Source organism: Antechinus flavipes, chromosome 2 (assembly GCF_016432865.1).
Source record: "Antechinus flavipes isolate AdamAnt ecotype Samford, QLD, Australia chromosome 2, AdamAnt_v2, whole genome shotgun sequence".
NCBI classification, from domain to species: domain Eukaryota; kingdom Metazoa; phylum Chordata; class Mammalia; order Dasyuromorphia; family Dasyuridae; genus Antechinus; species Antechinus flavipes.
In genome coordinates this window covers 213,452,937-213,467,427 of record NC_067399.1, presented here as the reverse complement: position 1 = coordinate 213,467,427, position 14,491 = coordinate 213,452,937, and the positions used below count along the sequence as shown (strand labels likewise).

The 14,491-nt window shown below is 38.3% G+C and overlaps 1 protein-coding gene across 1 annotated transcript in view; it reads right to left on the bottom strand.

The window, feature by feature from the left end:
* Nucleotides 1–8,333: 8,333 nt before the first annotated feature.
* The window catches only part of VIT (vitrin), a 131,320-nt gene continuing 125,162 nt past the window's right edge, over nucleotides 8,334–14,491 (bottom strand). Inside the window, exon 14 of the mRNA XM_051976143.1 lies at nucleotides 8,334–8,954. Coding sequence (XP_051832103.1) covers nucleotides 8,776–8,954 — 179 coding nt within the window. The 3' untranslated portion in view covers nucleotides 8,334–8,775. The remainder of the gene's footprint in view (nucleotides 8,955–14,491) is intronic.

The window sequence follows — 14,491 nt, the reverse complement described above, 5'->3', positions numbered from 1 at the left end:
AGAATCCTTTCTATGATATTCTAACATGGTCATCCAGCGCCTGCTTGAGTATTGTCAGTGATAAGGACTTCACTACTTTTCAAGGTAATCCATTCCATTGTTGTACAATTACTTGAAAACCTTCCTTATATAAGGGAAGGGAAAATCAATTGAATCAATTGCTCCCATCCCAAATGAAGATGTGGACAGTAAGATATCTTTATAAGATGACAACATATCTTTACCAGTGACTAAATCATTCAGCCAAGGGTGTTGAACTCAGTGGGAACAATGTAGTTAATCAAGTTGAGAAGGAGGTTATTGGATTTAATGAAAGGATACTCACAGGAAGTGTAGTAGGTTGAGTTGAGGAGGCTCAGTATTGCATTAACATAGAAAATCAGTTCAGATTCCAATATATCAGTGGCAAGCAAAGAGAAAGAGTAATTCCAGGCAAGCGCTTGAAAGAGAATTTCTTGGTGGGGGAAGAGGAGAAGAGCCTTTCTCTTTCCCCACACCTTTTGGACTTCAAAAGGTTGAAGATTTTGGACTTCCCATGGTCATCCAAACAGTGTCTCTGGAACAGTTGGTGATAGTCTTTGAATCTAAACTTGAGCACAAACCAAATACTTTGAGGAAAGAACTTTAGGACTCTACAAGAAGCCCAAAAGAAAACTATACCTGGCTGAAGGGAACCTCAAGAAAGTCCTACAAAGAGGAAAAAAGGACTTCCATCAAAAGAAATTTTAGGAACTCTGAGTAACTCTTTTTTCCAAACTTGAACCTGCTTTTCCTTGTGCTCTGTATGTATCTATAATAGAGTGTGCCCCAGTTTGGGAAGATGTTTTATGCCCAAATATTTTTATTATCTTACCTTAATAAGTATTTATTCCTAAAAGCTACCTAAATCTGGTTGGCTCAAAGATTATTAACTGGTAATATTTGGGGAAGCACACCAATGAGGGCTTGTGAGCTACAGTATTAGAAAACTAGTCCCAGGCCCTCAGGAGTTCTATAACCTTGAGAGGAGAAGCAGAAGCCATCTACCATGACCTAACCTGATGTTATAAGTTAAGATATGAGTGCATAACTCCAAAATATATGCTATACATTAGATGGAGCTATTTTTTTCTGGAATCTACCCACTGATTTTGGGTCTAGTCTCTTTAAAGCTATGTTCTAGAACTTCTCTGGAACTAAACAGAACAAATCCTCTTACCCCTTCAATGTGAACAAGGCTTCAATTATTTAAAGATATTTATTGTGCTCCTTTTTTCCTTTCCTTGTGCAAAATAAGTATCTCCAGTTCCTTCAACAGTCCTTCTCATGATATGTTTTCCAGGACCTTTATAATCATATCATCATTATCTGATTTTAATTAAATGGTTTCTTAAGGTGTATCTCTAAGAATTGAGCACAAATAATACAGATATAATTTGACTATGCACAAAGTACAGTGAAACTGTTTCTTCCTGTGATTGGATAATCTATGATACAGATGATGACTTGTATAAATTAGCTTTTTTAGTTGTCATATCACTTTGATAGTTCTTCTTAGCTCTTCTCTTGAATAAAACTTGATTTCAAATTCTTTGCCATCAGAAAAGGGCAAATATTTTTGTACATTTAGGTACTTTTCTTTTTTTGATTGTTTTTCATCTCTATAGGTCTAGTAGTAATATTACTAGGTCAAAAGTATGCATGGTTTTATAGCCCTTTGAATGTAGTTCCAAATTGCTATGCAGAATGGTGGAATCAGCTCACAATTCCAACAATGCATTAATGTCTAATTTTTCCCACATTCCCTTCAATATTTGTCATTTCCCTTTTCTGTTCTATTAGCAAATCTAATAGTTATAAGATAGTACCTCAGAATTTTTAAATTTTCACTTCTTCTATCAATAATGAGCATGTTTTTCTTATGACTATAAATATCTTTGATTAATTCATCCAGAAACCGTTCATATCTTTTGATCATTTGTCAGTTGGGGAATGGCTCATGTGTTTACAAATTCTCTATGTGTTTGAGAAATGAGGCCTTTATCAGAGAAACTTGCTTCAAAATTTTTTTCACACTTATTATTACTAACTGTATTTTCCTCCATCCTATTTCCTCACCCCATGTGTTCTATTTTCTCTCTCATTTTATCCTGTCCTTCCTCAAAAGTATTTTGCTTCTGACTATTCCCTCTCCCAATCTGCCCTCCCTTCCATATCACTTCCATCCCCCTTCTCTTACTCCCTTTTTCCTCCTATTTTCCTGAAAGATAAAGATAGATTTTTATACCAAATTGAATGTGTATGTCATCCCATCTTTGAGCCAGTTCTGATGAGTGAGGTTCACTAATTACCCATTAACTCCCCCTTCTTATCCTCTTTAGTAAAATATATTTCTTGCTTTTTTAGAGATAACTTATCCCATTCTATCTCTCTTTTTCCTTTTCTTGAATATCAAGGCAGTTTTCCTTGATAATTTCTTGAAAGATGAAGTCTACGTTCTTTTTTTGATTATGACTTAGATGGTGCAATAATTGTTAAATTATCCCTCCTGGATCTGTTTCCCAGGTCAGTTGTTTTTCCAGTGAGATAATTCATATCCTTTCATTCTTTGGGGGGATTTTTGGTCCTTGATTTCTCATAAAGTCATTGGCTTCCATTTGTTCAATTCTAATTTTTAAGAAATTATTTTATTGAGTGAGCTTTTGTATTTTCTTTTCCATTTGGCTCATTCTATTTTTAAGGAGTTGTTTTTTTTTTTTTTTTTCCTTCAGTGAATTTCTATGCCTTCTTTTCCATTTGGCCAATTCTGTTTTTTGAGCCACTTTTCTTCTTCTCAGCTTTTTGCACCTCTTTTACCATTTGGTCTAGTTTGTTTTTTAAAGTATTATTTTCTTCAGCATTTTTTGTGTTTCCTTTACCACCAAGCTGCTGATTTTGTGTGTGTATGATTTTCTTGAATCATTCTTATTTATATTTCCATTTTTTTTCTAGCTCTCTTACTTGATTTTCAAAATTCCTTTCTAATTTTTCCATGGCCTAAGATCAATTCATATTTTTATTGGAGACTTTGGATGTAGGAGCTTTGACTTTTTAATCTTTTTTTTCAAGTGTGTGTTTTGATTTTTCTTGTTACCATAGTAACTTTCTGTGGTCAGAATTTTTTCTATTGTTTGCTCATTTTCCCAGTCTATTTCTTAACTTTTAACTCTTTGTTAAAGTAGGGCTCTACTCTGGGATGGGGTAGGGACAATCCACTATCCCTCGTTTCAAAGTTTTGTACAGCTGTTTTCAGGGATATTTCTAGGGACCTGTAATTTTTCACTTCTTCCATGGTGGTATGATCTAAGGAGAAGTGTGCTCTCCTGGCCTGTGCTCTGGTCTGTGAGCAACCACAAGCACCCTTTTCTATTTTGGAACTGTGACAAGGGTCCTTCCTCCGCTGCAGCCACAAACTCTACTGTGCTAATGATGAGGGGAGTCCCCAAAACTCTTTCTCTTTCTCTCTCTCTCTGACTTTGGGAATGAGTCATGAGGTAGAGCACTTGAGAAGCTCCTTCAAGGAGGCTTTCTCCTTGAATCCTGCCATTGTAAAGACCCCACCCGAGGACAAACAGCTTCATTCTGTTATTTAGGTGGGATTTGTTGAGTCCTGAGCTGGAGACTCCAACCCTATTTAATTGAAGATTTTCTATTCAATTCCAGCTCAAACTTTACCCACCAGCCCCTATCGGGAGCAGGCCTTGGCTTGTAGCCAAGGCTTCTACTATAAGAGAGACAATTTTAAACCCAGTCCTTGCAGAGGACCTAATTTGCTATCCCTGGCATAGCAGCAAATTCTGCCCACTGAAATGATATTCTCTTTCAGCGTTACCCTCTCTTTATCTCCCTCACCTATTTTCCTAATGAGACTTTATGCCTCTCTGTTGGGATTTCTGTTCTAGAAACTTTACTTCTCTGCAGGGACCTTGCCACCAGGGAGTTCAGTCTTTCTATTCATGCATAGCAAAGGCTGACTTCCCAATGGCAATAATAAACTTCTTTTTATCAGTCCAGTTTTTCGGGTTCATAAATTCCTTTACAAAGGATCTCTGTGCTGCAGAAGGGGGTTCCCACAATTCCCTACCCATGTGCTGAATCCTAAAGGGGATTTAGGGGAGCCAAACCTCTTCATTTGGTTCCCTGAACCCCAAACCTGCCACTAACCTCATCATTTAACTCCCTGACCAGGAACCCTAATCTCATCATTTGGTCCCCTGACCAGGAACCCCCAAATCTAGATCTTATCAGTAATACTCCTCCTCACTTGGGACTGCCACCCAGCACTCTGACCTGAATCCGAGTATGGAAAAGCAGAGTCCTGCCTCAGTGCTAGCAAAGATAGCCCTGTAATTTCTTCTAATCAGTTGTTCAACCCCTCCCTCCCCCCCCTTACTGTCGGTGTGCTGAGAGCTCTGGAAGCATTTGCTGCTACTGCTGATTCAGTGGCTCCCAAAACCTGCTCCTGGCTTGCTGGGACTGGGTTTGTGCTGGTTTGGCCTGTGCTCCACTCTCACCCAGGAATGACAGACCTTTCCTACTGACCTTCTAAGTTGGCTGTGACTGGAAAATTATTTCACCATGTTCCTTTGTGGATATTTTATGACATTATTTAAAGGTGGGGTTTGGGGGAATTCTCCAGCAAGTCATTGCCTTTTTTCCATCATCTTGGATCCCCCTTTCCTTTTCACCTCCATGATCTTTTAATTGTTTTTTTCTGAGTCTTTATCTTCCTTGACATTTCTGAAGCCTATTACAGTGTTTATCATTTAATGGGGGGAGGGGGAGGAAGGAGGAAGGGAGAGAGAGGAAGGGAAAGAGAAGGAGGGAGAGAAGGGAGAGGGAGAGGAGAGAGGGGGGAAGAGGTGAGGAGGGAGGGAGAAAGAGAAGGAAAGAGGGAGAGAAAGAATAAGAAAGAGAGAGAAAGAATGAGAAAGAAAAAGAAAGAAGGAGAGGAAATGAAAAAGAGAGAGAAGAAAGGAAGGAGGGAGGGGGAGAGAGAATGAAAAAGAAAGAGAGGGAGGGAAGGAGAGAAAGAGAATGAAAAAGAAAGAAGGATGGAGAGAGGAGGGGGAAAGAGAAAGAGAGAATGAAAAAGAGAAAGAAGGAGAGAGGGATTGAGAGAGAAAAAGAGAAAATGAAAAAGAGAAAGGGAAAAAGAAAGAAAGGGAGAAAGAGAGAGCGATAGGGAGGAGGGAGAGAGGGAGAGGAGAGAGACAAAGAGAGGGAAAGAGGGAGGGAGGAAGAAAAAGAGAGGGAAGGTGAGAGAGAGAATGAGAAAGAGAGAGAGAAAGAGAAAATGAAAAAAAGACAGAGAGGGAGGCAGGGGGGAAGGAAAGAAGGAAGAAAGAATGAAAAAGAAAAAGAGAGAGGGAGGGAAGGAGAGAAAGAGAATGAAAAAGAAAGAGAGGGATGGAGAGAGGAGGGGGAAAGAAAGAGAGAATGAAAAAGAGAAAGGAGAGAGGGATTGAGAGAGAAAAAGAGAAAATGAAAAAGAGAAAGGGAAAAAGAAAGAAAGGGAGAAAGAGAGAGCGATAGGGAGGAGGGAGAGAGGGAGAGGAGAGAGACAAAGAGAGGGAAAGAGGGAGGGAGGAAGAAAAAGAGAGGGAAGGTGAGAGAGTGAGAAAGAGAGAGAGAAAGAGAAAATGAAAAAAAGACAGAGAGGGAGGCAGGGAGGAAGGAAAGAAGGAAGAAAGAATGAAAAAAGAAAAAGAGGAGGAGAGAGAAAGAGAATGAAAGGGGGGGAATAAGGAGGGAGGAAGAGAAGGACAGACAGAAAAAGGGAGAAAAAGAGAAAAAGAAAAAGAGTGCTTTTTAGTTCTCTGCCTACCTGTCAGATTGAGGACACCACTCCTCAGTCTCCTTGGCCCAGCTAGGTCATGCTCACTATCTTTAAGGGTCTTTTGGAGTCTTCTTTTTCTCCTTCAAAACTATTAGACTTGGTAAGCTCTTCAGCTCTTAGGGATTTGTATGTAGATTATTCTTACCTAGTCTTAACTTCTCTCTTGACTTTCAGTCTTGTATCTCCAACTATCTATTGTAGACATCTCAAAGTGGATGTTATGTGAACATTGCAAACTGATATCCCAAAAGAGATCTCATTATCTTTTATCCCAAAGCCTCTTCCTCTCTTAATTTCCTTATTATTATTAAGGGTACCACTATCTTTCCAGTCAGACAGCTATGGATATCATTTTTGACTCTTCCCTCTCCCACAATCACCTCATATTAAATATCTTGCCAAGTTCCTTTTGTATATGTCCTTGGTCTGTTCTGATGCTAGCACCCTGCACACTGGCCTTACACAACAGCCTTCCAGTTATTCTCTCCTTCTCAAGCCTCTCTTCACCCTAGCTATTTCTTTACTCCGTCTGTATGTCACTCAACTCTCAACATGATCTTTCTTAAGTATAAGTCTAGCCATGTCAGGCCTCTACTCAATAAACTCCAGCGGATCCTTATGAGCCCTCGGGTCAAATATAAAATTCTCTTAGGCTTTCAAAGTCCTTCACAAACTGGCCACCTCTAACCTTTCTCCCCTCCACGCTTTCAGTTGTCCAAGGAGACTGGCTTTCTTGATGTTCTTTGCATAAGACACAACATCTTCCAACTTTGAGCATTTTCACTGATGTCCCTCGGGGCTGGATTTTTCTTTCTTTCTCCCCTGGCTTCCATATTTCATAGTTAAGCTACAATCCCATTCTCTGCAAGAATACTTCCCTAATCCTTCACAATGCTAGAGTTTTCCTTCTGAGGCGATCTCCAGTATACTGTGTGTACCTTGTTTGTACACAGTTGATATTATCTCTCCTTCCTTTCCCCCATTAGATTATAAGCTGTTTGAGAACAGGGACTGTTTTTTTTTTTTTTTCCATATCCTTTATATCTTATCCTAAATGCTTCTTGAACTGACTTAACTATAAGGCTAGTTTAATATCTAGTTCTTGTTTATATGTTTCACTTATATGAGCATATTTATTAGAGATTTTATCAAATGCTTTGCTAAAATCAATATACATCATGTCTCTGAATGTTATCTGTTGAATGAGCAACCTTATGAAATTTAATTTAAAGTGACATTCTTCATGAACCTGTGTTGTCTTCTAGTACTATCTGTTTCCTAATATGTTCCAGATTTTTTTTTCTTAATTGTAGTTTCTGGAATCCATTTACTACCTGTCTCCCTTCCATACTTTTAAAAAACAACATCTGCCTATATCTAGAATTCTATTTTATTAAAGGTTATTGACAGTGACTTTGAAAATATATCTTCCATTTCTGGAATGTAATTTGTTGAAGCTCAGAGACTTGAATGAATTAATTTGGTTAGATACTCTCTAACTCCTCTCACATCTAAGTCTTTGGCTCTATTACAGTGTTGTCTGTACTGTCCTTTTATATAATGAAGTTTAATGTGAGAAAGCTGGCAGTTGTACTTAAGAATTCAGGTGAATCTTATTTCATATTATTTATACTACTCTTGTAGTGCTGTTAGTATACAAAGTGATCTTAATAAAGAATTGTATTTTTCTAGAAAAAAAGCCATAATTAAATCTGAACACTTATGGTTTTATCTCAGTTATCCCCATCTGAATAAGTCTGTCTATATGACTGTTATTGCTGTGTGTACAGTTCTTCATAACCCATTTAGAGTTTTCTTTACAAAAATAACAAAGTGGCTTGCCATTTCCCACTCATGGTTACTAGATTGTAGTAGCTGACACTACATTTAGGCACATCTTATTTGGTTTTGTATCTCTCTTAGTGTCTAACAGTATCTTGAAAACATCAGACATTTCTTTGATGATTAATGAATTAAATATTGCCAGTATAGTGGATGGTCAAATACTTATAGTTGAAGAAAGGCATCCCATTAAAAGAGAGTTACTATCGACTTTGTGATTTAATCAATGTGACAACTAAGCTCACTGACTAGTGAAATGTTTCACACTAATTTAGAATCATTGAATGACTAGGCCATAAAGCTGTCGCCTAATGCTCCTTAGTCATTAGTAGCTTTAGGTAGAAGCAACAATATTGAATAGAGTGAAAAGGGGGTCAGGAGATGGGAAAATAAGCATAAATTAGACTCCAGGACAGTAGTTCTCTCTTTCTCTTTGTCACTTTGGTGGCATTTTCTTTGGGTATACTACTATCCATAATATAGAGATGGGAGAGCAATTCATATACTCTGAAATGTTAGAAACAGGACACTCTAACTTTTTAACTGTAAGAAATAAGTACAAATGTGGGACTTTTATGAAAACATGACACATCAGGCCACTTTGTATATTAACTTTTTAAGCATTTAATAAAACAAATCCTATATGATCATGATACAGACTCAGGGTGAACACAACAATTAAAATAAGAGTTATTTGCTGATGGAAATATTCATCTATCCAAAGTCCCAGCCTCACCTTGTCATGGATTCACTACTCTAATAAAAACATTTCTTCTGATGGCAAAGCATGAGTTTCCAGATACAAGGACTTATCAATTTGGCTCATTCTAGAAATGTCAGCTTTCTCCCAACCTAACACCAAGTTTGAAGCTAGCTAAATAAAAGAAAAAGAAAAAAAAAGAAAAAGGTATGAACCTCCACCCAACTAATAAGTGAGCCTTTCCCAAGGGTGAAAGGTGTCTGAAGAATCCTGGCACTACTACCCTTTGGATCTTTGCCAGGGACCTTCCGAAAAATATTTCAGTGGCTCTTGTTTGACTGTTGGGAGAAGCTACCAGTCCAGAGGTGTTTTTGACTCAATTCCGTGGTTGGGAGTTGAACTCTGTACAAATGTTCTGGATTATCTTGGGAACAACTTTGTAGAGGTCATCAAATTCATCTACAAAGAAGGAGTGGTCCTTGGTAGGATGGGTAGCGATTATTTCCAATTCATCCTGAGCTGCCCAAGCGATTCCTATAGAATAGGTGATCACCCCTGGGGGAAAAGAATTGAGAGGAGTTAAGACCATTGAATGGAGTCTCTATGGCTAACTTTTAGCTCAATTCTCACTGCTGAGAATGAGCAATCCATCAGAAGACTCACAAATCTAGGATTGAGGTTGAAAATCTCTTAAGGACAGAAACTGTGTCTTCTCCAATGTTGCCTTCCATTCACCAAGGTTGTTTTGACTTAAATTGCTTTTGTGAATTAAGTTGTTTTTAAGTTGCAAACTCTTTCCCTCTCCCTTCCCGGTTTGCCATCTCTTGGAAGACAGAAGCAGTTTTCTATTACTTCCTCCTTAATTTTCCCCAAGTATAATAAACTGAGTATAAGGACATAACTGAGGTGCTGACTGCTCTACATATTGACTTCTTCTCAGGGTCTTTCTCTCTCTTTAGGGAACTCAAAAGATCCACATGGATCCATTTTTGAATGGTTGAGAGGAATCAGGAACTATCACAAAGACCTTTCCCTCTCAGCATGGAGGCCTAATGTGATTTTCCCTACCTAATCTGTTGTTCTGTTGTTCTATTAAGTGAATGGACACTAGTTTGGAAGCCTGTGATGATGGGGCAATCAACCTTCTTTGACAGCAAAAGCTGGTTACTTTAGGCGGTAGCAGCAGCAGGATTCCCAGAAGCAGAAAAATTTAGTATGTAGTGGGCCAGAACTCTGGAGACGTATACTTGAAACAAGAATACTTGTAACAAGGTGTTAACTCAGTGGAATTGATGAGACAATGGTCCTCTAGTATACATATACTTAGTACTTAGCATGATGATGTAATAGTTCTCTAGTGCACACATAATCAGTATGCTGTAATGATGTAATTATAATAGGAAGACCTGATTTCAGATCTGACCTCAGACACTTAATATCTGTGTGACACTAGGCAAGTCACTTAAAAAAAAATCATTTACCTCAGTTTCCTAATCTGTAAAATGGGAATAACAATACTACCTTGCAGGATTATCCTGAGGATCAAATGAGATCAAATTTGTAAAAGGTTTTAGCACTGGTTCCTATTCCTGTCCCTTCCCCTACTTCCTTCCTTGCATTCCCCTACCTCACATGCTTGAAAACAAAGTGGCCTGTGTACCTTAAAACACAGAGCCATTATATATGCCAAATCTTGCCCCTTCCTCCATATGTCTTAAATACATGTCCCTCTTCCCACTCCCACAGTTAACACTAGTTCAAGCATTGATCATTTCTCACTTGGACTAGTGAAATAGTTTCCTAAAGCACAGGCCCCACTATGCTTCCTCAAAGTGCATGGGCTCCCCATTAATTCTAGATCACATATCTTGCTTGGCATTTACTCGCTTTTCATTATCTCGCCCCTTCCTACATTTCTAATCTTCTTACACATTATTTCCTTCTGTCATTCTTCTGGCCTTTGCACCTCATTTCCTTGTGGTTCCTTGGACAGGACACTGCAATTCCCATCCCATGCCTGGGAACCTCTCGCTCCCTAATTCTGCCTCTTGGAATCCTTAGCTTCCTCTAAGACTCAGCTCAGCTGAGATCTTCTCCAGGGAATCTGTCCTGGGGCTCCCCCCCAAACCCTTGCTAATACCTTCTCTCTATGTATTCTGTACTTCCCATTATGTGTTCCCATAGGAATAATAAATGTTCCTATTTATGTATTTCTTGTCTCCCCATTAAAATGTAAGTTCTTTGAGGGCAGGGATTGTTTTTTCTTTTTCTTCTTTTTCTTTTTATCTAGGCACAGTGCCTAGAACTAAATAAATGGTGGCTGTTTATTTGACCATGTAAACTGCCTCAGTTTCCTTAACTTTTAAATGAAGGTAATGATAGCATCTCTCTCCCAGGATTCTTGCGAGGACTAAATAACTGAGACTGTTAGAAATTATTGTGATATAATATTTGTAAAGTATTTAGTGCCTGGCATATAGTAAGTGCTGTATAAATACTATTGTTGTTGTTATAATATAACACTTAGATCCACATCAGACACTAATTCATTTGGGTTCCTTGATCAAGTAAGCTGACTTACTTTAAAGTAGGAAGCTTAACAACAATGACTTTCACTTTTAAGGGATATTGAAACGGAAAGGACTTCTTATCTATAGAAGCTACTCTTGCCTATAATATTGAGCTTCCAGTCCATTAAAACCCTCAAATCTTTTTCATATGAATTGTAATTTACCCAAAGCTCTCCCCAATTTATATGGGTCAAATTGACTTTTGGAACCCAAATGTAAAACTTTACATTTATTCTTTGTGGTACTCCCAGGATCAAATATGAAATCCTCTGGTTTGCAAAGCCCTTCAAAACTAGACTCCTTCCTACTTTTCCATTCTTGTTACATCCTGTTCCCCTCCATGTATTCTGCAATATTATGATATGCAACTCCATGCTCAAGGCATTTTTAAACTGACTGTCTCTCATGCCTGGAACACTCTCCCTATTCATCTGCATCTCCTAGCATCCCTAGCTTCCCTCAAGTCTAAGTTAACGTATCATCCTCTGCAAGAAATCTTTTCTAGTCCTGAATTTTAATGTCTTCCCTCTGAGATTATCCTCAGTTTATCCTATTTATCTATCTTGTTTGTATCTAGCTATTTGAATAGTTTCCTGTATTAGATTATGAGTTCCTCAAAAGTTGACACTATTTTTTTGTCTTTCTTTGTATCTGTAGTCCTTAGCATAGTGCTGGAATAGCATAGGGTCTTGATAATTGTTAGTTCACCAGAAGACTGACTATTAAAATGTCATCAAGTTAGATTTAGCTCAATATTCTATTCTGCTGAAATTTTGCCAGGCCAGGTTGTTAACTATTCTTTCCAGTCAGAAATATGTCAGACGCATATTTCCTTCATTTCCCTGCCAATGTGACTCTTTTGGAAAAGGAAAAAAAGAGGACTCATTAAAAAAATAACAATATATAATTAAAAATATCTTATATATGGGGCTACTACACTACAGGTGTATCATATTTTAAGAAAGACAACAACAAGCTGGAAGACATCTAAAGGAGGGTCACCAAGATAATGAGGGACCTGGAAATTTTCTAATAACAAAAGCTAAAAGAAACTTGGAATATATAATTGCTCAGAGACAAAGAGACTTAGTAAGAAATTTTAAAAAGCTGTCACATAAAATAGGGCAAGAGCAAGAAGACTTGTTCACTATTGCTCCATAGGAAAGAGCAAAAACCAACAGATGGAAATGAAATTGTGCAAGGAAAAGCTAATTAACAGTTAGAGATGTCCATGAATGGAATGGACTGCCTTGTGTGGGTAATGAGTTCACCTTTATTGGAAGCAGTCAAGTAGAGATTGAATGGATGACCATCTGTCAGGTAAATTCTAGGGGGATGCCCAGAGGATCTTCAAGGGCATTTCAGTTTCTAAAAATTCTTTGAGTGCTAATTGTCCCTCCAGGCTTCTCTCCAGATGTCTTCATATCCCTAGGGGCTAGCCTAATATCTAGCACAAATTTCTGCTTTGTTTTTGGAGCAGACCTATCATTGGTATAAGAAACTTTTGCCTATTAATTTAGATTGGTATCTTCTCTGCTACTCTAAGTCTACAGAGAATTTCCTAAGGTGTTGTAGTTAAGTGACTTGTCTAGAGTTACATACTGTGAGTAAGAATCTAGTCTAGAACCCCATTGTTCCTGACTCCAAGTCTGTCTCTCTGTCCACTACACCATACCACTTTTGACACATTCTAAACACTTAATAAATGCTTGTGGACCGGCTGGCAGTTCTTGCAGATAGTTGCCAGAGGAAAAATAGTTGCTCAGTTTCTCTTGTTCCTATAGACTCCCTTCTTACAGTGCTATGGTTGAGCTGGGGGCAAATGGAAAGGGTACAGAATCTGGCTATCCACCTGTAAGTATCCCTTCTCCTTTTCCTTCTCCTCTTCTGTCTCCTTCCTTTCCCCTCCTCCTTATTTTCTTTCTTCTTCTCCCCCTCTTTGATTTTCTCCTTTCCACCTTTTCTTTATCCTCCTTCTCTTTCCTTTTTCCTCCTTCCCTCCTCCTCTTCTTCCTTCTCCTGCTTTTCTTCCCCCTCACTCTCCTTCTCCTTTTAATTTTCTTCTTCCCACTCCTTCTTTTCCTCCTTTTCTTTACCTTCCTTCTCCTCCTCTCCCTTCTCTCTTCCTTCTCTTCCTCCCCTCTTCCTTGTTTTCTTCATTCCCTTGTTTTTCTTCTCCTTCCCTTCTACCCATCCTTCTCTTCTCAGTAGTGACCCAGGCCTGGTTATTGGTATATCATGAGTTCCTTGTTCAGTACCCAAATCCTGTTATAAACTGCCAGGCTTGGTTCATTGGTTCTGATCTCAGAGCAGCCCTTTGCTCAGCATTGGGTAGTAAAGGCAACGGACAGTGTGCAGATTGGAGCCCTTCAGCTTCTTGAATTCAAACATCCAAGCCCTTTACTGTCTCTCCTGGAGGAGACTACGGCCTGGTCTCAGCTGCCCAGCTTAACATTATTGTTTTTCCTCATTGTGAAGCTCTGTATCTGCTAAAGCTAAATATAATATTAAGGGGAGAATAATCACTGCTCTCTCTTCCAGTACTCAAGAAAGTATCCCCTCCCCCCCATTCAACTAATCCTAATGCCTTTACGAATTAGCTAATTAACAGCTTATAAATGTCTTCAGGTCACAAAGCACTTTCACATGCCTTATCTCATTTGTCCCTTGAAATAGCTCTGGGAGGTAGGTAGAGTAAATATCATTATTCCAGCTCTGCTGAGAGTGTTTACATGATCTTGGGCAAATTATTTAGCCTCTCTCAGCCTTAGATTCCTTGTCTGTAAAATAAGAGAGTTAGATTAGAACCTCTGAGATTACTTCCAGCTCTAAATTTATGAACCCCATTTTATAGTGGAGCAAATGGGATAAGAGAGGTTAACTCTAAAATTAATAATGATAATGATAGCTAGTTTTTATATAGTGCATGAAGCTTTGCAAAGCCTTTTACAAATATTAACTCATTTTTATCCTGACAACACACCTGAGAGGTAGGTGCTATTATTATCCCCAATTTACAGATGAGAAAATTGAGAGATAAAGTGACTTGTTGAGGATCACACAGCTAACTGAGGTTGAATTTAAACTCATTCTTTATTACTTCAAGTTGAGCATTATTTGGCTGCCTCAAGATAAAGGAAAATAAATATATGAGTTTTAAAGTTTGCAAAGTACTTTCCTCATTTTAACACGTTGATTTTTATAACAATTCTATTATTCACATTTTACAGATGAGGAAACTGAGGCTTCCAGAGACCAAATAATTTGTCTAGACTTACATGGCTTAGGAGTGTCAGATGTAGAGTGTGAATTCAGGTCTACCTAACTTCAAGCCTTGCATTCTATCTATTGTACCACTGGCTGCCTCAGTTAAACACTAGCTGTTACACAGCCAGTAAATGGTGAAATCAGGATTCAATTGAATTCAGTCTATAAGTCTATGTTTATTAGCTCAGTTCCAATGTCTTTTTTCCCTGTTGTTCAATGTGCTTTCACCATTGTTCTTAACATATTTTGTGTCCC